Source organism: Physella acuta, unplaced genomic scaffold, assembly GCF_028476545.2.
Source record: "Physella acuta isolate Inbredline_101_S28 unplaced genomic scaffold, ASM2847654v3 ptg000335l, whole genome shotgun sequence".
NCBI lineage: Eukaryota > Metazoa > Mollusca > Gastropoda > Physidae > Physella > Physella acuta.
In genome coordinates this window covers 1,062,299-1,088,205 of record NW_026731854.1, presented here as the reverse complement: position 1 = coordinate 1,088,205, position 25,907 = coordinate 1,062,299, and the positions used below count along the sequence as shown (strand labels likewise).

The following is a 25,907-nucleotide window of genomic DNA, read 5'->3' as shown; positions in this document are numbered from 1 at the left end:
CCCACCAAGCCCGCGCCTAGCCCGCCCTATACAACTAGTGTAAAGGTTATAGGCGGTAAACATGTAGAGCACACAATATAAAAACCTTGAGCTCTGTCAAAAACTGTAACTTTAAACTTGTCCTCCTTACTGGCCGCTTAGGTGTAGAAAATTTTACTTCTTCCAGTACATTTGGAAATCAATACATACCATTGTTTCAATTGTAAATGTAATCAATAAATAATGAAGCTAATAATTGAAATGAAAAGCTTCTAAACAAAAGCAGTCGATTGGATTTGGTAAAAATGCAATGAGTTTTTTTTTCTGTTAATAAGAAAACATTAGAAAAAGGTGGGTCACCTGACACATTTCTTCTGGCTGTGTAATACAGCTCAAGGTCTGGCGGGTCGCTGGGAAGTTCTATAAAGGCAGAGGCGGGTACACGAAAATAGAGAAATTATATTTGGAGAAGTAGTCCGATACATTTTGTTGGTTTGGTAAACCTATAGTAATCTAAAGCGAACATGGTAATGGAAGAATTATGTGGATAAACAGATCAAGTTCCAGACACATTTACTGATTATAACATTACTAAAACAAGTCGTTTCTAAATTTAGTGCTTATTTGCACAATTGCTAACCATCAGAAATTTGACAAAAAAACGTAAATGTATTGATCAAGATATATATATATATATATATATATATATATATATATATATATATATATATATATATATATATATATATATATATATATATGTGTGTGTGTGTGTGTGTGTGTGTATACATATGTATGAAACATAATTATAGGATTTTACTCATGCTAACCCATTTTTTAAACACAATATTTGTGTAATACCAAACAAATTCATATCTTCAATTAATACAAGTTTCACTTTTAACATCAGAATTGCAATGCGCTAGCTTACTTAAAAAAGTGATAAATACAAAAAACACGATATATATATATATATATATATATATATATATATATATATATATATATATATATATATGATGAGAGACACGTTTTTTAAATAAAGTAATGCACTAGATATATTGAAAGCTAGGCATATCTTTCTTGAGAATAAAACATTGAGAAGACACGCCGATGCGAGTAAAGATTTCACAGCACTATGAATGCGTGACGACATTCAACCATTTACCCTGGAACTGGGTCAGACTGTACCGACAGGTCGATGTTAAAGCCACGCTCAGCAGACAAGTAAGCAGACGTGAAAACTTATGCAAGCTGTTGTGGTAAGTTGTAAGATAGTTGTGGAACTTGTGGAGCTGAACCTCAACTATCAGAATTAAATTAGTTCAAGATTGTGCTTAATGAATTGTTGCTTATTGTCCTCTATTGAGAACCAGTGCCAACAATATTTTCCATTTCAATAGAATTTTTTTGTTTTACATTTTTAAATACTAGGCTCATATAATTATTCTTAAAGATGCTTTGGTAAGTATTTTGAAATATGTTGATCAACTTGATTTAAATAACATTGACTACATTAAAATTATTTTTGGTTATTGACGGTCTGGATATTTTCTTTTGTCCGCTGTACTATCGGGCCTTTAGCCTATATAGTCCTAAATCAAAGATTGTTATATACTTACACTTTACACGCTGAATAATGTACGAAAGTGGTCTAAATAAAATATAGTTGATTTATGTTTAGATTATCGGAAGCTTATCCCCTGTATCCATATTGCTGGTATATGGATACATAATGTATACACATCTTAAACTATCAGTCGTGTTGAGGGTAAATTGTGATTAGCAAAAGGGTCTTCCATAAATGACGTCACACTCGTACGGACAGGAAATCCGTAAATTTGTGACGATCTGTGATTGGGGGGGGGGGGGGGGATTCAGACTGTGTTGCGTCACACTTTTGCATTTAAAAATAAGTAATTCTAGAAACTGAATTTTAGGCGTTATTTTGGCGGTTTAGAAAAATGTTTTAATAAATTGTATTAGAAATTGATTTACGTATTCTAAGCTGATCGAGATTTGTCAATATTTTAGAAAAAACCAATCGATGTTTAAAAAAAAACGACTGCAATTTTGAGGGGGGGGGGGGAGTGGTATAGACTAAGGTTGAATCATTTTAGGGGATGGGAGGTCTGACGTTTTGTAACATTTTGTTCTATATTGTAGGATTCTTGAAACAACAACTATACTTTTTAATGCTGTACATCAATTTTGTATTTGCTTTTGACAACAGTTGGATTATATAAGTATATTTAAGATGGTTGAACAATATACACTTTTAAAATATGCAGGTATAAATTGAACTGTTAAAGTGATATACTATAACATAGCTACAGAGTTGTTTTTCCTTACAAGACCGAGATCAGTTGAATAAATTTGAATCCTTTAATGTCCTTTGGTGTTGACAATAATTTACAACAGATAATTATCTAATATTTTTTGTGCAATTCCATTGAAATAGTATTGATAATATAATAATAATATTGTAATTCAATTCAATTGATAAAATACTAAACTTAACTAAAGTTCTACAATATAAACTGTTTTGTTTAAGCAGTCAAATAATAGAATCCCTATAATATCTATCAAAGATCACAGCAAAGAATGTCAACGATGGCCGTGAGACACGATGTGACCCAGATGATGTCCAAGATCCTGAAAGTCCAGCCTGTCAGATTGATGTCAGCTGTAAGCAGCGCCACCACAGACCAGATGAAGGTCAAACCGTTTGAAGAGATACCTGGGCCAGGTGGAGTCTACAGGTGGCCTGTGGTTGGAACTTTACTGCACTTTAAGCCTTTCAGTGAGTCTAAGATGTTTACTTTAAGCCTTTCAGCGAGTCTAAGATGTTTACTTTATTTAGCCTTTCAGTAAGTCTAAGATGTTTACTTTACTTTAACCTAGACTGGTTAACACTTAACCTTAGTATAAAATAAAAATATAAGTATAGGCTAACTAACAACTAAATTTAAACTATAGTACAAAAATGGCGCAACCAAATTATGTATAAAAAAGAACACTACAATTAAATTATAAAAGAAACCTAACATTACACAAATCTCAGGAGAAAAACCAGGATAAAACACCTAATCACACATGGCTATCACTTCACATGAATTACAAAAACAACTTTTCACTAAGTCTAACGCGAAAAGCCTCGACCCTCTATTGCAGACTGATCTAAACTTCGCGGTTTTAAACCGCACGAAACCCACTTACACCACACAACGCTCTTGCAAATAATTCCAAAAATGCCAATTCTCTAACAATACTAAATAATACCCATAAGAAGACACACACACAAAACAACCCTAATACTATTAAAATACAAACATGCATAAAACATCACTTTTAATAAATTAAAAAAATAAATGCTGTCCCAAAAAGACATCAATACAAAAAAAATTAAATCCTTACAAAAGCACTGAACGATTAAATATTAAACACATGTCCAACTACTATTGTATTTACTTTTTTTTTCTTTTCTAGCCAAATACACACCAGAGACTTTGCACAAACTGAATGATTCACTGTTTGACAAGTACGGTCCAGTCGTGCGTGTCCGACTGGGGGAGGACATGGTGATGATCTGTGACCCTAGGGACATCGACACCATCTACAGGCATGAGGGGAAATATCCAAACAGACCACCGCTGGACATCACGATAGAAATTTTTGAGAAAAATGGCTACAAGAAAGGATTGGCTGACCTGTAGGTTGTTTATATTTTTTTGTAATCTGTTCTTTTGTATTGCTAATATGGTCAAATAGTGTAACCAATTGTTTTATATGGGCAGAATTATGGTTAAATAGTTTAGCCAGTTGTTTTATATTGGCAGAATTATGGTTAAATAGTTTATCCAGTTGTTTTGAATTGGTAAAATTATGGTAAAATAGCGTAACTACATTTTTACCATATCTGAATAATCGAGTCAAAGCTCACATGGAGGTGCATCTCTAGTGATAACATAAGAATATGATATATTTTAATATATATATGTATAGATATATACACTCAACAATGGTGGAGTATATAATAATTTAGCATAGGGATTAAATCTTTAATTTTTGTAGTGATTTATTTAGGGCAACTAATGTTATGATCTCTCAAGCTGCAATGTAGCGGTTGTTGTGGTGTTTTACATTTTCTTTATAAATTGTGGCAGGTAAAGTTTGCTGTAAAAACATTAGTAAATTGTTTCACTTAATCTTTCTACTTTTACAGCCAAGGAAAAGAGTGGCATGCCCTGAGAACTCCAGTCAACAAAAAACTAATGAAAGCTGACTCGGCCTATCATTACCTGGTCCCACAGAACGCCGTAGCTGATGATTTTGTCAACATTTTGGCCACACAAAAGTTAACACCGGAGGAAATGAAAGATCTTTTCTTTCGATTTGCTACTGAAAGTGAGAGCAGTATTTTTCTTTCCTTTTCTTCTTGTATCAGTGCTTGTATTAAAAAAAAATAGTGCTACGGTAAAATTAGCTGTTACGACGTAATTCATGATTGCTTTTGTGATAACTATTGGCATACAGATTATTAAAACCTACAATACTGGTTAGCTAAAGAATACAAACGTAATGTTCGCCCTGAGCAGGTATTGCTGTGGTGACGTTCAACACACGGCTGGGTTACCTGGACGAGTCTGCTGACGCTGACGCCCAAGACTTCCTTTACGCGTCTAAAAAGATGTTTGTACACATCAACGACTTTATCTCCGGAGATCTGGCGTACAAGTGGCAGGGCAGTCAGAAATACAAAGACATTGAGCGTTGTATTCAGATTCTCAGAGGGTAGGGCAGTCAGAAATACAAAGACATTGAGCGTTGTATTCAGATTCTCAGAGGGTAGGGCAGTCAGAAATACAAAGACATTGAGCGTTGTATTCAGATTCTCAGAGGGTAGGACAGTCAGAAATACAAAGACAAAGAGCGTTGTATTCAGATTCTAAGAGGGTAGGGCAGTCAGAAATACAAAGACATTGAGCGTTGTATTCAGATTCTCAGAGGGTAGGGCAGTCAGAAATACAAAGACATAGAGCGTTGTATTCAGATTCTAAGAGAGTTGGTACCTCGTTAGATTTGTTCTTTAATTACTTGATTCTTAATACACATACAATTCATTAATAAAAGAAAAGTTAGCAGTGTAAATTATTTTGACGTCAATTGATATTGTAACAGAAAATATTCGAAGCTCTCTAATTCCAAAAAAAACACGTTTGTGGTTTTAGCAGAAATGCAATTGTGTAGAGTAATATTAATTACACGAATACGCATACTAGAACACATGGTCAATTATTATACTAGTATATAATAATGAATAGCTTATAATTCTGAATATACATTAGCTTGGTACCTGATATTACTTGACGTTATAATCTACACATGTATCTAAAATCTTTTAAAAATGTCATCAGTAATTCGATGAAACACACACTGAAGGCCAAGCGTGCTATGGAGGAAATGAAACAAACTGGGACACTGGATCCTGACGAGCCGAATCTGCTTTACTTCCTGGCATCTGATCCTACCCTGGACATTGAAGACATCGTCAACATTCTTTTCGCACTCTATGTGGCCGGCACAGACTCGGTAAGTATGTGTATGTATGTGCCTCATATATGTTATGGACACAGACTTTGTAAGTATTTGTATGTGTTATACTGCTTCCCCATGTTACGGTTATGTTGCAGTGCAGTGAGAGGGTTTGATTTGTTTGACTCAGCCACTACCATTTGACTCCTCTCCAATACCAGGGAGAGAGTATTATACCTTGAGAACCCCTAGGTTATGTCACATTCAAACAGATCAACAATAAACGATCAGGAATAAGATGAGCCAAGTAATCCGTATATGAATCTTTTAATCTCGTATCTACAACAACACACGTCCTTTCACACCGACGATAAGGATTCAACTGCTCACACATAAACTCATAGCAACCAACTCTCTAACCTAAAACGTCACTATCTTTCGTATCTTGTCACACATTCACTCGTTCAATAGAAGGCCGCACCATCAATCCTGCGCACCGATTTCCCCAGTCAAACATGCATCATAACAGTATGTGTGTCTCTGTATATGTTGTGGCCGGCACAGACTCTGTAAGTATTTTTATTTCTGCCCCTCCATATTCTTTGTGGGCATAGATTCTGTAAGTATTTGTATGTGTGTCTCTGTATACATTGTGGCCGGCACAGACTCTGTAAGTATTTTTATGTTTCTCTCTTTCTCTCTCTCTCTATATATATGTTGTCGGCACCGATTTTGTAAGTATTTGTATATCTGTGATTCTATTTATAGCCAGCACAGATTCTTGTTAAAAAGTAAAGAAATGCATTAAATTTTTAAGTACTCCTCCTATACTAAGTGAAATTCTTAATGTCGGACAATGTGGCTTTACTAAAAGGGATAATGTATATAATATTTTGATGGTCTTACATATAATACACTAGGCCCAGTTTTTATAAAAGAATGTTCACGTTTTGTTTGAATTAAGATTTAAAATACACTGTTTTAATGTACCTGCGCATTTTCAAATAGTTTTTTTTTTATTACAGACTGCGAAAAATTTGCAAGTATTTTTCGCAAACTTGGCTAAGAACCCAGACAAACAGGAAGTGCTGAGAAAAGAAGTTTTGGATGTTCTGGGAAAGTCTGGGGTTGTTGACGCTAAAGCCCTGGCAAAGATGTCATACATGAAACATTGCTTGAAGGAGTCTTTCAGGTCAGTCGCAGCGGTCGAATATACCAACATTGCTGACTGAAGTGTTGATATTGGCCACAGCGGTCGAATATACCAACATTGCTGACTGAAGTGTTGATATTGGCCACAGCGGTCGAATATACCAACATTGCTGACTGAAGTGTTGATATTGGCTCTAACCTAATTGTTTACATTCTCAGACTAAACTATCCAACAGTGGTGGGGACATCACGAGTTATGCCCGTTGATGTTGTTTTAGGCGGTTACAATGTACCAGCCGGAGTAAGCAACATTTTATATCAATATATTTCTTATATTTTAAATAGAGCATTGTTCTGGGATTGTAATTTTCTTTTTATGGGTAAGTTTAAAATGAAACATGGCTTTTTTGTTTTAAATCGAATTGTTAACACACAAAAATAATTCTGAAACAAATCGCGGATAACTTATGCTCTGTGTGGTTCTTTGATTGTTGTCTAGTGTAAACACGAGCAAATATTTACATCTTGTATGCGTTTCTCCAGACTCGAATACTGCTAGCCAACCCAAGGTCAGCGAAGGCGTATTTCAAGGACGCTGACAAGTACCTGCCCGAGAGATGGATCCGGTCTGAAGAATGTCCAGTTGACCACTCAAACAGCATGGCGGTGATACCGTTCAGCCACGGACCACGGAACTGTATCGGCAGACGTTTTGCTGTACAGGAAATTTATTTGGCGGCAGCTAAAGTAATTATTTTTCTCTTTATTTTTTGTGTTTGTTACATTAAAGTTTCAAGCTGATAACATGCTAAACGTGACAATGTAATTTGTTCTATTTACACACAGGTTCTACAGAAACTGAAGATCGAGTTGGAGCCAGAATCTTGGAACACTGAGTTCATCTACACGTCGTTTATTGACACAGAAAAACCACTCCGGTTCAAGTTTTCTAAGTTGGACTAAAGACACAACCAGATCTACATTTCAATGAATGAGACAAGAACAACTCATGAATTTAAAGTTTTCAAGTATTTTAATTCAGTGCATTATTATTTTTTTTTATATTGGCAGTAAAGAGAAGAAAATGTAGAAAGCAATATTTCAGTTATGGGATTTTGCCATCAGAACTTTTACAACATCGGTGAAAAAGAAAAATTATAATGATATTAAGATTGAAGGTAGATTTTTCCTGTTGAGGACTTTAATTGAACTGGCACTATTCCATGTGTAAATGACTGGAATTTATTGCTCGTAGAAGCTGCAAATACCTGTTTAATGATATGTATATATCCTATATCTCTCTTTTCCTCTCTCTCTATCCCTCTCTATCTCTCCCCCTATCTCTCTCTCTTTCTCTCTCTCTCTCTCTCTATATATATATATATATATATTATATATATATATATATATATATATATATATATATATATATATATATATTATGTAAATAGCCTACTTATATAAAAAATGTTTAATTAATGTCAGTTAGCAATTATGCTTGCAATAAAATTTATAATTCTAGAAAATGGCCTATTTACATGACAGATGTATTTATATGCTTTATATTTTCTTATTATATTGTGTAAATATCAATTGTGACTGAAATATAAAATAATTTGAAACTTACATCAATTTAATTTGTTATTTTTTTAGAACACTACACAGTGTTATAAATAAAATCAACCATCTCTCATGCAATCTATATTTGTTGAATAAAATACCTGTGTGATAAATTCAGCATAACATTGATATAAATAAAATCAACCAAATGTAATAATATCTAGATTTGTTGGAAATAATACATGTGAAGAATTCAGCATAACATTGTCAATCATTGATCACTTAAGTTTTAACCCCTTCCACCTCCTATCGGGCCGCTATTATTGAAACTTAACCATATTTTTACTCTACACTATATTAAAATACTTTTGTTTACTCTACATGTACACCTACCCATAATCTTATCTTACCAAAATTAAAGAAAGCTATAATAGCATGTCATTGTTCAAAACTAAAAGCCAATGAAATGTAGCTTTGATCACATTTTTTACTAAGTATTACACTAAGTATTAATACACTTCGGAGACCGCCCATGTGTCAGGAACGAAGAAGGGCGCTCTCGAAAGCTCCTGATTACATTGCCACAGGGGCACCGCTTACGGCCCCAGGCTGCTTAAAACTAACGTAGGCGCCATCGTGCTCACAGGATAACCCAGGGCGCCAAATTGCACCCTGCCGGGGCGCTGCCGAACGCGCCTGGTTCAATTTAGTGAACGACAATAAAGCTCCATCTTATCAATAATCTATCGCACTGTTTAAAATGAATGTAGGTGTCATAGCGCTCAGGGAAAAGCCCAGGGAGCCTAATCGCCACCCGTGAGAATTTGAAATTGTTTTTTTCGCGGAAGCCTCCACAGGAGTATTCCCTACAAATTCTCTAAGTTTCATGGTGATCGGATGAGACAAACACAGACACACACAGAGACACAGACGCAGACACACAAACACACATACATACGGACACACAGACGCACACAGACACAACCTTATACATTGCCTTTTATTGTTGTCATTAGGTCTTGACTTTTATTAACATCTCAACTGAGCAAAACACGGATTTCTGGTCCACTATACAATAACCCCAACCGCTATCCCCCCTCCCTCACTCAACCCCAGCAGAATGCATCTTTACAAATGTGGTCTGTATAGCTTTACGGCTGTGTTAACCCCCCCCCCCCCCCCATAGGGTACACACAACGTCAACACTGTTACGTTAACCGAAAGGTTAGCTGTAAAATTTAAATGTTTAACTGGATGTTACATTGTGTAACTTACAACATGCTTCTTAAAGATTAGGCTGACATCATAAAATACTTCACTGGTTTATCTAGACCAGGAAAAACTTATGTGTATGTATAATGTCTTAACCGGGAAAAAGGTATGTGTATGTAGTATATCTAGACCAGAAAAAAACGTATGTGTATGTGGTGAAGTATCAACAAACCGTCCAGTTATCAAATACGTTTTTGCAAATTACAGCACGTACGTGTAAGGTCTATGTAGGTGAACAAATACAGCATGTAAGTGTAAGGGCTATGTAGGTGAAGGCGAGAATGTGTAACTTACACATTGAGAGTCCCGTCGATATATGTAACTTTATTTGGTCGAGCTCTGTACAGCGCACTTCTTGTGGCCAAGTTGCAAATGTCACGCTTGAATGAATCTGTTTTCTAATCCCTTTTTATAGAAAGTCGTGACTAGATTCCACGAGTCACGCATGCGCATTAGAACTCCAATTCTAATAGACAGCTAGTAATGCAATAAAGAAGTAGGGCTAGGATTGAGGATAAAGAAATATTTAACGCCATTTTATTTTTGCGTATTGCAATGTTATAGTAGTGACACACTACATATGTGCACTTATAAGGTCATAAGTCACTAGAACACAACGCAATTAAACCTAACATTAATTGAACTACGTCAATAACGTTTGGTTTATGTTTATAATAATGTCAGAGTTGCATTCACATTTTTTCCGGGTCCGTTCTCGTTAAAGTATATCCACGGTTTATTTCAGATTCAGACATTACTTGAAAGTTACAGGGGGAGGGAACACAATTAAAATTTCCTGAAGTGGGAGGGTAGGGGCTTCGCCTCTACAGAGAGATGCCTAAAAAAGTCAGAGTTATCATATGTGGTTTTAGCCCATAATTCCTAACATTAATTGTGCTGTAGCCAAATATTCCAACTTTACGTAATACTAAAGCATGCATTACGGTGCGATTTTAAGCTCCAATTTTCTCCGCTTTGTTCTATAAAGCTAGGGTAGTGTGGGTTGGAGTGGGTTGCTACACCGACTAGAGTGACAGGTCTGCTAGACAGACTCCTATGTCTGTCTAGCAGACTTTTCTTGTACTTTTCTCTTCTCTTTGACAATTACAATCAGAAGTTATTTATTTTATTTTTACTCACATCTTTTTTTAATCACAATTAATATCTTACATTCTCAAATAGTGAAATATAATTGTCGGCAACTGTTTATACATATATGTATAACCATACAAAGTAAAAAGATAAGTAAACTAATTTTGGCAACAACATTTGGTGTCCGAATAATTTGATGATGTACTATGTCAGAACCAGACGGGGGGGGGGGGGAGGGGGGTAAAATAGTGTCAGGTGTGCAGATGCCATATTATAATGCGTTTAGTGTGATAAAATAGAAGTTTGTCTTTCTTGCGATCATGTGATGTTTATATTGTGTCGTGTTGTTTGCATTTGGTATCTGGTATAGGTATTTATAATTTTACATGGGGTAGTTTTAATAGTTATATGGTATTGTGGCGCTTGCATTGTGTCATTATGGTGTTTATATGAAGTCGTTGTGGTAATTAAATGATGTCGTTGTGGTGTTTAAATAATCTCGTTGTGGTGTTTACATGATGTTGCTGTGGTGTTTGGGTGGTGTCGTGGTGTTTATATATTTGCAACTAATACAAACAAGGCTATATGTATTTCATACATTAAGTTACACCAGACTGTTATGTTTGTAAAAAAACAACAACATCAAGGGTCTTATTGTTGCCAAACATGTTTATTAGCTGAAACAAATTAATACTGTATCGAGTGGGCGGGGTCACGTGATCACAAGTGTGCTCACGTGATTAGAGTTTGGTGATAGACCGCAGGTTTTCTATTTCCACGCACGTTTTGATGTTCTTGTCGTCGGCCGTGTCATCATACACACCCGTAGTGTCGTCGACGTTCTCTGTCCGTGACCTCCACAATAAATACTTCCGGTAATTAAAGTACAGTGAGATTTTGGCTTGACCTAAGGTGTATGGGAAGAGTTTAAACGTGTGTGTTTATATATATATATATATATATATATATATATATATATATATATATATATATATATATATATATATGTATAAACACACACACACACACATATATATATATATATATATATATATATATATATATATATATATATATATATATATATATATATATATATATATATATATATATATGTGTGTGTGTGTGTGTGTGTTTATACATATATATATATATATATATATATATATTTATATATATATGTATAAACACACACACACACACACACACATATATATATATATATATATATATATATATATATATATATATATATATATATATATATATATATATATATATATATATATACATATATATACATATATATATAAATATATATATATATATATATATATATATATATATATCGAAGATGAGATAACAGGTGATGAGATAATACCTACGCCATCAAATTGTTTTATTTACCTTCTGGATCTATATCGTCAATGGACTCAATTTTCACATGGCTGTGAGGCATGGACAGTGAAATCATTCGTTTCAACTAGATTAGGAAATAGATGTTAACATACACTGATGGTACAATTTTTAAAAATTGGCCAACTTGTTTAGGTTTAGTAGAAATAACATGCGGATTCCTACTTAATAACAATTTAAAATGTATATTAGGATTAAAATTCCACTTAAAAGCTTATATTGAATTTCTAGATTACGCTTAGCAAATAATATTAGCAGACGTATTACATTACATTATTTCGTTAATACCGATTATGTCATATAATAAAAAGTATACTCATAGTGCGTTTCAAATTCAAGAACAAACTGAAACATTAAAGTGGTGATAATTGTATTGATTGCAAACCTACACCATAACTGAGAACCCTAAATAGTCTACACTCTATGACTGACGTCAAATATTCTACACTCTATGGACTATGACTGACGTCACATATTCTACACTCTATGACTGACGTCAAATATTCTGTATTCTATGACTGACGTCAAATATTCTACACTCTATGACTGACGTCAAATATTCTGCATTCTATGACTGACGTCAAATATTCTGCATTCTATGACTGACGTCAAATATTCTGCCTACCTCCTCGCCCTGCTTGTTGCTACAGAGATCAGCACCGACGATATGGATGACTGGTTCACGTTTGTTGAGCATGTGGCCCAGACAGTACCAGAATCTGAAAATTCCAGTATTGATATTTGGTTTAAAATAAAGGTTTGCTACAAATCTTTTTTATAAACAGTAAATTTTCTTTTTTAAACTTTAATATAACACATGCAAAAGGCATATATTTTACAAGATGTAAACTCTGTACTTACTATCTCCATTTACAAATTGACCGTCTACAAATAGACCGCCAACTAAATGGGTCAATCTACAAACTGACCGTTTACAAATAGACCGTCAGCTAAATGTGTCAATCTACAAACTGACCGTCTACAAATAGACCGCCAACTAAATGGGTCAATCTACAAACTGACCGTTTACAAATAGACCGTCAGCTAAATGTGTCAATCTACAAACTGACCGTCTACTAACTGACCATCTACAAACTGACCGTCTACTAACTGACCATCTACAAACTGACCGTCTACTAATAGACCGTCAACTAAATGGGTCAATCTACAAACTGACCGTTTACAAATAGACCGTCAGCTAAATGGTTCAATCTACAAACTGACCGTCTACTAACTGACCATCTACAAACTGACCATCTACTAATAGACCGTCAACTAAATGGGTCAATCTACAAACTTACCGTCTACACACTGACCGTCCAGTGACCGTCTACAATCTGACCATCTACAAACTGACCATCAACTACCTGTGTCAATCTAAACACTGACCTCCACTGACCGTCGACAAATAGACCGTCAACTAAATGGGTCAATCTATAAACTGACCGTCAACTACCTGTGTCAATCTAAAACTGACCGTCTACACACTGACCGTCTACTGACCGTCTACAAACTGACCGTCCACTGACCGTCCACGAACTGACCGTCCACTGACCGTCCACTGACCGTCCACTGACCGTCCACTGACCGTCTACTAACCGTCCACTGACCGTCCACTGACCGTCCACTGACCGTCTACAAACTGACCGTCCACTGAACGTCTACAAACTGCCCGTCCACTGACCGTCTACACACTGACCGTCCACTGACCGTCTACAAACTGACCGTCCACTGACCGTCCACTGACCTTCCACAAACTGACCGTCCACTGACCGTCCACTGACCGTCCACTGACCGTCCACTGACCGTCTACAAACTGACCGTCCACGAACTGACCGTCCACTGACCGCCCACGAACTGACCGTCCACTGACCGTTCACTGACCGTCCACTGACCGTCTACAAACTGACCGTCCACGAACTGACCGTCCACTGACCGCCTACAAACTGCCCGTCCACTGACCGTCCACAAACTGACCGTCCACTGACCGTCCACAAACTGACCGTCCACTGACCGTCTACACACTGACCGCCCACTAACCGTCTACAAACTGACCGTCCACTGACCGTCCACTGACCTTCCACAAACTGACCGTCCACTGACCGTCCACTGACCGTCCACTGACCGTCTACAAACTGCCCGTCCACGAACTGACCGTCCACTGACCGTCTACAAACTCCCCGTCCACTGACCGTCCACAAACTGACCGTCCACTGACCGTCCACAAACTGACCGTCCACTGACCGTCTACACACTGACCGTCCACTGACCGTCTACAAACTGACCGTCCACTGACCGTCTACTGACCTTCCACAAACTGACCGTCCACTGACCATCCACTGACCGTCCACAAACTGACCGTCCACTGACCGTCTACAAACTGACCGTCCACTGACCGTCCACAAACTGACCGTCCACTGACAGTCTACAAACTGACCGTCCACTGACCGTCTACAATCTGACCGTCCACAAACTGACCGTCCACTGACCGTCCACAAACTGACCGTCCACTGACCGTATACAATCTGACCGTCCACAAACTGACCGTCCACTGACCGTCTACAAACTGACCGTCCACTGACCGTACCCCTCTAACCCTGAAGTAGCCACTTACTGACGAACACACTGATACTGAGGCTGGCCTATCTTCTGTGGCGTCAAAACAAAGTTCCTCAACATATACAAGTAGCCCGGTCCTCCCTGGGTTCATTCAGAAAGTAATAGTTTGTATTGAATGGAGATTTGTTATAGCATTTTTACTATAATAACTTATATATATATATATATATATATATATATATATATATATATATATATATATATATATATATATATATATATATATATAACATAACACCTTACATGAGCACTACAGAATAACTTACTTATCACACGATATACATTATATAACAAGTTACTTGTAACATAACCATGACACATACCTTACATATAAGAAGTACTGATTGAGCCTTGCAACCATTGAAGTCATTCTCTAATCTATGCTGACATTCATCTGATAATAGAATTTATTGCATTAGAAAACTTTTTTTATTGATACATGTTGTATTAAATAGAACAACAACATCACATATTAGTATTTAGCTAGAAGCCTTCAAATATGTAAGCTACTAATATAAAACCAAGTTATAAAATAGCGATTTGAATAACTAAATTGTATCTAATTTACAAGATTATTAATTTTAATGAGAGTATTCGTTCTACACAAAATATACAAAGATCCTAGTTACCTAAAATATCCTGGAAACACCAGCGATCAAAGTCCTGTGAAAATAACTAAATATTTGGTGACTCCCAAAGTATCTTTTCTTACTAAATGTATTAAAAATGCTCAAGGGAAATAATCTTGTTATTTACCAGCTTGAGTAAGTTGGTTATCATTCTTATAATTACACTTCTTGAGTTTTCCTTACATTACATTTCTAATATTTCTCAAAATTTACTAACTTTGAATATATGTTTTAATTTGCATAGATTTACACGTTGTCATCGATAATGATATGAATTTTGGTTACAACTTTTGAAACAACCATTGCAGTAACAAACATAGTAATAAACATTTTATATTTTAAAAAAAAGTCAACAAACTGCAATTGAACCTTAAGAAAACCAAACATACTTTAAATAAATTGAGTTTGGTTTCTTAAGTTTAATTGCAGTTGTTTGTTCATATTTTCTGTTAAATATAAAACGTATATTACTAAAACCTAGCTTAAAAAATGTATTTTTGACGTACGTAAACCAGGCATGTCACGTGACCATCTTTGATGACTGCCCTGGCCATAGACTGGCATCGTGGAACTTTGGAGGAGATCAGCTGGGGGAGGTGAAGGTTGCTGGGGTTTAGGACATGCGTAGTTAAAGGGATTTGTTGAGCTAATACAAGGCAAGACAGTTGTGTGATTAGTATCATAAACCTACAAGACATTGTCCTGTCGTTTAAAGTGTAAGCAGAGGCGTAAGGAGGGGGGCGGGGGGGGGGGGGGGGGGGCGGGGGGTGCGGACCGCACCGGGTGACAACATTTAGGGGGGGGTGACACCAAGGCAAAAAATAGCAAAATATATAGAGACAAATGATAATTCCACTTAATTAAGTGATTAATTCGAGTGTTAATTAGTGTTTTAAGTGGTGCAAATCGAACGTTTGAGGGGGGGGGGGGGGGGGTGGAGGGGTGCAAATCAAAAGTTTGAGGGGGGGGGATGCAAATCGAAAGTTTGAGGGGGTGCAAATCGAAAGTTTGAAGGCGGAAGGTGCACATCACAAGTTTGAGGGGGGGGGGGGGAGGGCAAATAGAAAGTTGAAAGTTTGTCCCCGGGAAGGGTCGTTAAGCCTCTGGGGGGGTGACACCATTAAGTGCCGCACCGGGTGACACCCGACCTCGCTACGCCACTGAGTGTAAGAGTTGTGTAATTAGTATCATATACCTACACGCCATGTCTTAAATGATCTAATTAGAATCACAACAAAAGCTGACAAAAACCTATATTTGACCCTTTATGGGTAATAGCTATAGTTTAGCAGATGCAGTTGCTTAATTTATATCCATATCTAACAGTTTTTCTTCCAGACTTTTTTCTCCGGGGGTCAACATTTTTCGGGGGGAGGGGGGGGGACGGACAATAGTATGTTTACTATATAAAATCCATCTCGTTCGGGAGGGGGCGGTAGACTTTCTTCAAGGGGGGCTCAGCCCCCCCCCCGAAGAGATGCCTGGAAGAAACTCTGTTTCTAAAATAAACCCTTAAACCCTTCTATCGTTAGCTAACTGGATATTTGTTAATGTTGTGTGACAATTTGGTTAAAGATACTGACTGTGGTATGTGTGGCCTACTACTTACAACAAGTCTGGGCATGTCGTCCTGTGGGTCGGGTGAGCTTGGCTCCCCTACTACTTACAACAAGTCTGGGCAGGTCGCCCTGTGGGTCGGGTGAGTCTGGCTCCATATCCACAGCATCAGACTCCATCGGCTCGCTGCCAACAATATCAGGCAGTGAGACGGATGACGTCTTTGTCGTAACCAGGTAGTCCGATGACGTCATAGTAGCAGGCAGGTAGGCGGATGACGTCATGGTAGCTGGCAGGTAGGCTGATGACGTCATGGTGGCTGGCAGATAGGCTGATGACGTTGTAATGGCTGGCACTGAGGTTGGTTGTGTCTGTGCACTAGGCAAAGTAGGTGATGACGTCAGAGTAGCAGACAATGCGGCTGATGACGTCATAGGCGATGTGTCGAAATTTGTTAAGGATACCTCGGATTGTGAATAGCCAACGCCATCTAAGAATAGGAATTAAGTTTAAGGTGGAGGCAATGTTAAAATCATCAGGTCATTCAACATGTTGATGTATTTCAACACATCTATAAAACGTCTGTTGCAACAACTTTCTCAACAGACCTTCGTAATAAGTTAATTGACTTACCTAAACAAAAGTCAGTTAACGATCTAACCAGTTATTTCCAAAACCATAATCACATGACCTATCTAACAACAGAAACAATTATATGACCTACTGCAAGAGAAATAACCACAATAACCCACATAACCACAATTGTATGACCTACCTGACCATACTCACATGACCTACCTGACCACAATCACATGACCTACCTGACAACAATCACATGACTTACCTGACCACAATCACATGACCTACCTGACCACAATCACATGACCTACCTGACCACAATCACATGACCTACCTGACACAATCACATGACCTACCTGACCACAATAACATGACCTACCTGACACAATCACATGACCTACCTGACCACAATCACATGACCTACCTGACCACAATCACATGACCTACTGACCACAATCACATGACCTACCTGACCACAATCACATGACCTACCTGACCACAATCATATGACCTACCTGACCACAATCACAGACCTGCCTGATCACAATCACATGACCTACCTGACCACAATAACATGACCTACTAAACCACAATCACATGTCCTACATGACCACAATCACATGACCTACCTGACCACAATCACATGACCTACCTGACCACAATCACATGACCTACCTGACCACAATCACATGACCTACCTGACCACAATCACATACCTACCTGACCACAATCACATGACCTACCTGACCACAATCACATGACCTACCTGACCACAATCACATGACCTACCTGACCACAATCACATAACCTACCTGACCACAATCACATGACCTACCTGACCACAATCAGATGACCTACCAGACCACAATCACAGGACCTACCTGACCACAATCACATGACCTACCTGACCACAATCACATGACTTACCTGACCACAATCACATGACCTACCTGACCACAATCACATGACCTACCTGACCACAATCACATGACCTACCTGACCACTATCACATGACCTACTTGACCACAATAACAGACCTGCCTGATCACAATCACATGACCTACCTGACCACAATCACATGACCTACCAGACCACAATCACATGACCTACCTGACCACAAGAACATGACCTATTGACCACAATCACATGACCTACCTGACCACAATCACATGACCTACCTGACCACAATCACATAACCTACCTGACCACAATCACATGACCTACCTGACCACAATCATATGACCTACCTGACCACAATCACATGACCTACCAGACCACAATCACATGACCTACCTGACCACAATAACATGACCTATTGACCACAATCACATGACCTACCTGACCTATCTAACAACAGAAACAATTATATGACCTACTACAAGAGAAATAACCACAATAACCTACATAACCACAATTGTATGACCTACCTGACCATACTCACATGACCTACCTGACCACAATCACATGACCTACCTGACCACAATCACATGACTTACCTGACCACAATCACATGACCTACCTGACCACAATCACATGACCTACCTGACCACAATAACATGACCTACCTGACCACAATCACATAACCTACCTGACGACAATCACATGACCTACCTGACCACAATCACATGACCTACCTGACCAAAATCACATGACCTACCTGACCACAATCACATGACCTACCTGACCACAATCACATGACCTACCTGACCATGAACCACATGACCTACCTGACCACAATCACATGACCTACCAGACCACAATCACATGGCTTACCTGACCACAATCACATGACCTACCTGACTACAATCACATGACCTACCTGACCACAATCACATTACCTACCTGATCACAATCACATGACATACCTGACCACAATCACATGACCTACCTGACCACAATCACATGACCTACCTGACCACAATCACATGACCTACCTGACCACAATCACATGACCTACCTGACCACAATCACATGACCTACCTGACCACAATCACATGACCTACCTGACCACAATCACATGACCTACCTGACCACAATCACATGACCTACATGACCACAATCACATGACTTACCTGCCGATGCAACAATGATGGCACCACGATGCTCTTGTGTTGACGCACGACTTGGTACTGTGCCATGCTGGGTACTGTAATGTTGCTGCCCACTCACCAGGCTGACTTGGTGGTTAATCATTGGCAGTTCTCTCACACCACTGGCTTTTCTGTGTGTATACATCGCTTATATAAAAAACAGAACTGACTTTTCTGTGTGTATTCATCGCTTATATTTAAAAAAAACGGGCTTTTTATAAATTTATATGTATACAGATTCTAGCCTTAAAATTATGAAAAGGTACAATGAATGTATATGTCAGTACTGATTATGAATTTAATAGATGAGATATTTAAAAATAAGCACTAAGAATAAGGCGTATTTCATAATGGAATCCATAAACAGTTTATTTAACTGTCGCAAAACGGCGCGTGTGGAAACAGTTTGTGGTGACATTGAGGACATCCTTACATATGTTTACTTTTCTCCTGATGACGTAGCGAGGCAGACTTCCAGTGCCAGACTTCCCGTTCTTTGAGCCAGGACTCGGCTGTGGCGTCTCTGATTCCTTCCTCTCGCAGGATCTTCCTGACGTGTGCCGGCATCATGTAGTCCTTGTCCGCGAACCTCAGCACATCCGGCGCGTGGCGTGGCGTGTGACGCGGGGAGTGGCGGGGGGAGACGGAGGGCGATCTGTACGGCCAGGCGTTGACCACTTCCGGTGGACACTCCCCCATCAAGTCGTCTTCGTCTGTGTCGGGCGTGTCGGGGCGCCGGATGACGATTTGGCCCGGGCACCCCGGCACTAGCTGCGGCATGATGACGGGGATGTGGGTGGGCGTGGCCTTGGGCGGGAGAGTCCGGCTGGATAGAGCCGAGGGGTAGGTGTGGAGGCGGGTCAAGTCCGAATGATTGACAGCTGCCCGGCTGTCTTTACCGGGCAGCCTCAGATGGTCACTGTATCTCATGTCTGACAGGGAGATAATCTACCTGCTGTCAGTCTAGGGGAGATAATCTCAGCCTGCTGTCAGCCTAAGGGAGATAATCTAGACCTGCTGTCAGTACAGGGGAGATAATCTAGACCCGCTGTCTTTATAGGGAAGATAATCTCAGCCTGCTGTCAATCTAGGGGAGATAATTTAGACCTGCTGTCAATCTAGGGGAGATAATCTAGACCCGCTGTCAGTCTAGGGGAGATAAACTTGTCTAGGGGAGATAATCTAGACCTGCTGTCAGTCTAGGGGAGATAATCTAGACCTGCTGTCGGTCTAGGGGAGATAATCTAGACCTGCTGTCAATCTAGGGGAGATAATCTAGACCTGCTGTCAGTCTAGGGGAGATAAACTTGTCTAGGGGAGATAATCTAGACCTGCTGTCAATCTAGGGGAGATAATCAAGACCTGCTGTCGGTCTAGGGGAGATAATCTAGACCTACTGTCAATCTAGGGGAGATAATCTAGACCTGCTGTCAGTCTAGGGGAGATAATCTAGACCTGCTGTCGGTCTAGGGGAGATAATCTAGACCTGATGTCAGTCTAGGGGAGATAATCTCAGCCTGCTGTTAATATAGGGAAGATAATCTCAGCCTGATGTCAGTATAGGGGAGATAATATTAGCCTGATACCAAACTAAGTATAATAATCTTAGTCTGCTCTCACAATTGAGATGAGAATTTCAGATTTCTGTAATTAAAGGCATATAAATACATTAACATTGAAAAATAACATTAAAACAAAACTTTAATTAGTGTCATATTTTAGAAAATCTGCTTGTAGCAAGAAATCCCAGCCACATTACAAGAAAAGTCGAAGAAGAAGGAAAAACCTTTGCACGCAATAATTGGTGGGAATAAAGTAAACTGACTCATCATGTTAATATTTTATTTCAGATCTAACAGGTTATATGATGTTGATGTAATGGAAAAATGACAGGTTATATGATGTTGATATAATTTAAAACCAGTGGCGGCTATTTATAGTATGTGAACTGTGTATCGTTGCCTTAAGACCAAATTTAAAAAAAATAATACACTACATCACTCACCTAATTCTTTTTTCATTTTTAGCACTAGAAGAAACTGACTTTTAGCCTAATATTAAGAAAAATATGGTATACTTATCACAATAATATTATAGAAGTAATATTGCATTTTATTTCTAGAAATGTATATAAATCTTAAATCTAAAAAAAATTCTACAGTTTAATCGACCCATTTTGTGATTTATGTTACTGTGTTACACATAGGATCTACTGATGTAATAGCTGTGTTTGGTTTGATCAAAATGACTGAAATGTTTTAGGCTTTAATAAAATTAAAATAAAACTTTCGGATGAAATGGCATTCAAACTTGCTCTAACAACAGCAATCCATATCAACATTAGTAGGTACCAAATATTTAAAAATCATAAAACTTTGTGCACTTCGCGTCAATTAATCATACATTTTGGCACTAAAATTAAATGATTCCTTTGAATTTCGAACTAAATATCAAACAATAATAAGAATATAAATTATACTTAACAGCTATGTACAGATGACACATACTTTATTAAACAATATAAACAATAAGCCCTATATTACTAAATAAGTTTGGGTTAATTTAAATACAAAATGAATGAATCCCCCTAAGAATATTTACATACTGGAATGTCCTGATTAAGCCAATAACATCCCATGATGTAAACAAGTCGTAGACTAGAGAGCCTCTCTGTTACACCAGCTGGTCGGTCCCCTCATTGTTTGAACCTCTAAACTGAGGGAGTTAAAATATTTACAACTCACCAAAGGTCAGTCCCACTGTATCCATGTCGAAAGTAACCCGTCGAATGCCTTGATAAAATCAATGGGCGATTAGAAGGGTAGATAGTCGGTTGGGCGGGGAGTTCTGACAATAACACAAGGGAAGCAATCGATACAACATTGGTCCTTCTCTCCCCTGGTTTTAATAAATGATGAGTTCAGCGAAGTCGGCGCAGCGTTGAGTGAGGGGTTTTAAAAAAAAATGCTGACCTCTCAGTGTGCTGCTTTATTTTTTAACTAATTAATTTCTCTGTTTGATGTTGATTAAAACAATAGAAAAATAAAGTCATTTGTAATTCATTTTTAATTTACCTCGACAAACCCACGACCAAATGCGAAAGCCAACGTTGTTAGAATTCTAGAAGTGAAGGCTGTATAGCCGACGAAATCTATCTATAGAGGCAGTTATATAAGTCTCCCTATATCTTTATGAGTATCAAGGTGTGTCTGTACACAAGTTATAATATAATTATGAGTATATGTATCCATATACCAATGTATGTGGGAACAATTAAACATCATATCTACATGTATCTATTTCGAATGTGTACTTGTCTGAGTATTGATAAATTCTAACAAATTGTATCTGAGAAATAAAACCGAAAATCGTTTAGAACCAAAGTAATTGAATGAAGAACTGACAATTTGATATGCCAACAAAATAAATGTCTTCATGCCATTTTTTCACATAAATGAAAGAAAACCAGTGACGACGATATAAACTGATTTAAATAGTAATATCATTTATAAGTGCGCTTATAAGTTAAATAAATAATTTTGTCTTTTAAATTTTAATATGTTAATATTGTAATTTATAAGTTAGTTAATGCGGATAAAATTCTATTTTCGAATTTAAAACAATAATATTGTCATTTGGAAGTTAACTTTCTAACTTTGAATAATAATCTGGAAGTAAAAAATATGAGTTGTTTATAAATGGTCATTTCTTGAAATAATTATATATTTAGATGATTGTAATTTAAAAGTTAAACAAAAGCATAAAAGTATAATTAAATTGCTTGTATGCTATTTTATTAGTTGTTATCAACCAGCTGGTTCGCGGACCTTTGACCACATGGGGTTTGACCATAGGGTGTTTGACCATAGGGGGTTTGACCATAGGGTGTTTGACCACAGGTTGTTTTGACCATAGGTGGTTTGACCATAGGTGTTTTGACCATAGGTTGTTTGATCATAGGTTGTTTGACCATAGGTTGTTTGACCATAGGTCGTTTGACCATAGGGTGTTTGACCATAGGGTGTTTGACCATAAGGTGTTTGACCATAGGGGGTTTGACCATAGGGTGTTTGACCATAGGGGGTTTGATCATAGGGTGTTTGACCATAGGGGGTTTGACCATAGGGGGTTTGACCATAGGGTGTTTGACCATAGGGGGTTTGACCATAGGGGGTTTGACCATAGGGTGTTTGACCATAGGGGGTTTGACCATAGGGTGTTTTGACCATAGGGTGTTTTGACCATAGGTTGTTTGACCATAAGGTGTTTTGACCATAGGTTGTTTGACCATAGGGTGGTTTGACCGTAGGTGGTTTGACCATAGGTGGTTTGACCACAGGGGGTTTGACCATAGGTGGTTTGACCATAGGGGGTTTGACCATAGGTGGTTTGACCATAGGGGGTTTGACCATAGGTGGTTTGACCATAGGGGGTTGACCATAGGTGGTTTGACCATAGGTTGTTTGACCATAGGTTGTTTGACCATAGGTTGTTTGACCATAGGGTGTTTGACCATAGGGTGTTTGACCATAGGGTGTTTGACCATAGGGTGTTTGACCATAGGGTGTTTGACCATAGGGGGTTTGACCATAGGGTGTTTGACCATAGGGTGTTTGACCATAGGGTGTTTGACCATAGGGGGTTTGACCATAGGGTGTTTGACCATAGGGGGTTTGACCATAGGGGGTTTGACCATAGGGTGTTTGACCATAGGGTGTTTGACCATAGGGTGTTTGACCATAGGGTGTTTGACCATAGGGTGTTTGACCATTGGTTGTTTGACCATAGGGGGTTTGACCATAGGGGGTTTGACCATAGGGTGTTTGACCATAGGGTGTTTGACCATAGGGTGTTTGACCATAGGGGGTTTGACCATAGGGGGTTTGACCATAGGGTGTTTGACCATAGGGTGTTTGACCATAGGGGGTTTGACCATAGGGGGTTTGACCATAGGGTGTTTGACCATAGGGTGTTTGACCATAGGGGGTTTGACCACAACGGGGTTTTGACCATTGAGGTTTGACCACAGCGGGGTTTTGACCATAGGGGGTTGGACCATAGGGGGTTTGACCACAGGTGTTTTTTCAGCAGAGGTTCTTTGATCACAGTTGGTTTGTCAACGGGTGTTTGATCACAAGCGCTGTGTGCGGCTTTGATCACAGGTGTTTTTTCCATATAGGGTCTTTGATCACAGATGGTTGTCAAACCCCCTATGGTCAAAGCTCCGCTGTGGCCAAACCCCCTATGGTTAAACCCCCTATGGTCAAACCCCTTATGGTCAAACCCCCTACGGTCAAAGCACCTGTGGTCAAAGCAACCAGCTAGTATAAAATTCTGCAGTTTCTCAAACTATTGTAGGCTTACTATTAATTTTTAATTAATTTTAATTTATATTTAATATAGTGAGAAGATTGCTATAAACATGAGAACATATTTGTAATTAGAACAGAGAATTTTTTTAACACATGAACTAACATTGTGGTTTTCTAAAGGCATTTTATTTTGTTTAAGAATGCCTATACTGTTTTGTTGTCTTCATTCTTTTGATGTTGTAATATCAAGCCTTTATTTTGTTATGTTGTGGTTTGGTTGCTTTTGTTGATATGCTGGTATTAACAAATGTCTACATGTCGTTATGTTGTTTTTATTGATGTGCTATCTCCTTTGGCCGTTCTTGTGGACTGTAAAGATCGTGTTTCACTCCGCATACCTCGCTGTTTCAACAAAGACAGAAATATTAAAGTGTTCGATATTTCATCGATTTTTATAGCTAATAAAGAGAGAATATTGATTGGGTTATTGATTTTGATTTTGTTTTACTTTGCTTAAGTATAGACAGACCGCACCCTACTGAGGTAACAATTTAAACTTTGATGTGGCACATTGTTCGCTTCATCTCTCATGGAAAATGGACGCTGTTATGTTAATGTTCTATATACACAAGGCTGATGGGGTTAGTGTGTTTGAACGGAATGTTTAACATCAGTCGATGTCTGCTTGGGGGATTTCTTTTGTTGCGGTCAGGTTTTGTTTGGGTGTATCGGGAGGTCTACGTAGTTCTGGGCCTTGTCATGTAGATGTTGTGTGGTTAGTGCTGGCTTTATACTGCCACAGGAATGTATTATACACTGCGACGTTGTGTGCCGATACGATGGGCTTGGCTGAACAAATACCAACATGATCTGCATAAATAGATGCTGACGTTCACGGTTAGACTGACCTGCCGGTCTAACGGAAATAATCCAGGTGGGCCCCCATGAACATATCTCAGTGGGCCCCCATGAACAGATCTCAGTGGGCCCACCATGAACAGATCTCAGTGGGCCCCCCATGAACAGATCTCAGTGGGCCCCAATGAACAGATCTCAGTGGGCCCCAATGAACAGATCTCAGTGGGCCCCATGAACAGATCTCGGTGGGCCCCCAT

At 38.4% G+C, this 25,907-nt stretch overlaps 3 protein-coding genes across 3 annotated transcripts; 1 reads left to right on the top strand and 2 right to left on the bottom strand.

The window, feature by feature from the left end:
- Positions 1–1,154: 1,154 nt before the first annotated feature.
- LOC131940905 (cytochrome P450 10) lies at positions 1,155–8,031 on the top strand. Its single transcript, XM_059299811.1, has 10 exons — positions 1,155–1,241; positions 2,571–2,782; positions 3,469–3,691; positions 4,205–4,386; positions 4,578–4,773; positions 5,397–5,571; positions 6,540–6,706; positions 6,886–6,967; positions 7,210–7,413; positions 7,513–8,031. Exons 2-10 carry the CDS (start codon positions 2,584–2,586, stop codon positions 7,627–7,629), a joined length of 1,545 nt encoding a protein of 514 aa, XP_059155794.1. The 5' UTR covers positions 1,155–1,241; positions 2,571–2,583; the 3' UTR covers positions 7,630–8,031.
- A 3,262-nt stretch (positions 8,032–11,293) lies between these two features.
- Positions 11,294–12,719, bottom strand: LOC131940909 (NMDA receptor synaptonuclear signaling and neuronal migration factor-like). Its single transcript, XM_059299817.1, has 3 exons — positions 12,632–12,719; positions 11,998–12,073; positions 11,294–11,497 (listed from the first exon to the last, which is right to left on the bottom strand). Exons 1-3 carry the CDS (start codon positions 12,701–12,703, stop codon positions 11,331–11,333), a joined length of 315 nt encoding a protein of 104 aa, XP_059155800.1. The 5' UTR covers positions 12,704–12,719; the 3' UTR covers positions 11,294–11,330.
- Positions 12,720–14,616: 1,897 nt separating this feature from the next.
- On the bottom strand, positions 14,617–20,410 carry LOC131940898 (uncharacterized). The gene is made up of 7 exons (XM_059299804.1): positions 19,914–20,410; positions 19,463–19,611; positions 16,922–17,301; positions 15,761–15,841; positions 15,255–15,288; positions 14,949–15,019; positions 14,617–14,706 (listed from the first exon to the last, which is right to left on the bottom strand). Exons 1-7 carry the CDS (start codon positions 20,408–20,410, stop codon positions 14,617–14,619), a joined length of 1,302 nt encoding a protein of 433 aa, XP_059155787.1.
- Between the last annotated feature and the right edge of the window lie 5,497 nt (positions 20,411–25,907).

Excerpts from the sequence above, each read along its gene's own strand:
- LOC131940905 (XM_059299811.1), top strand. The coding sequence starts at position 2,584 with ATGTCAACGATGGCCGTGAGACACGATGTGACCCAGATGATGTCCAAG. Across the intron at positions 4,387-4,577 it reads CTTTCGATTTGCTACTGAAA|GTATTGCTGTGGTGACGTTC; the intron begins GTGAGAGCAGTA and ends CGCCCTGAGCAG. Across the intron at positions 5,572-6,539 it reads ATGTGGCCGGCACAGACTCG|ACTGCGAAAAATTTGCAAGT; the intron begins GTAAGTATGTGT and ends TTTTTATTACAG.
- LOC131940898 (XM_059299804.1), bottom strand. The coding sequence starts at position 20,410 with ATGAGATACAGTGACCATCTGAGGCTGCCCGGTAAAGACAGCCGGGCA. Across the intron at positions 15,842-16,921 it reads GCGACCTGCCCAGACTTGTT|CTGATCTCCTCCAAAGTTCC; the intron begins GTAAGTAGTAGG and ends CACCTCCCCCAG. Across the intron at positions 15,020-15,254 it reads GTGTTTCCAGGATATTTTAG|ATGAATGTCAGCATAGATTA; the intron begins GTAACTAGGATC and ends TTCTATTATCAG.
- LOC131940909 (XM_059299817.1), bottom strand. The coding sequence starts at position 12,703 with ATGCTCAACAAACGTGAACCAGTCATCCATATCGTCGGTGCTGATCTC. Across the intron at positions 12,074-12,631 it reads GCAACAAGCAGGGCGAGGAG|TTGAAACGAATGATTTCACT; the intron begins GTAGGCAGAATA and ends TTCCTAATCTAG. Across the intron at positions 11,498-11,997 it reads TGACGATATAGATCCAGAAG|GTCAAGCCAAAATCTCACTG; the intron begins GTAAATAAAACA and ends CATACACCTTAG.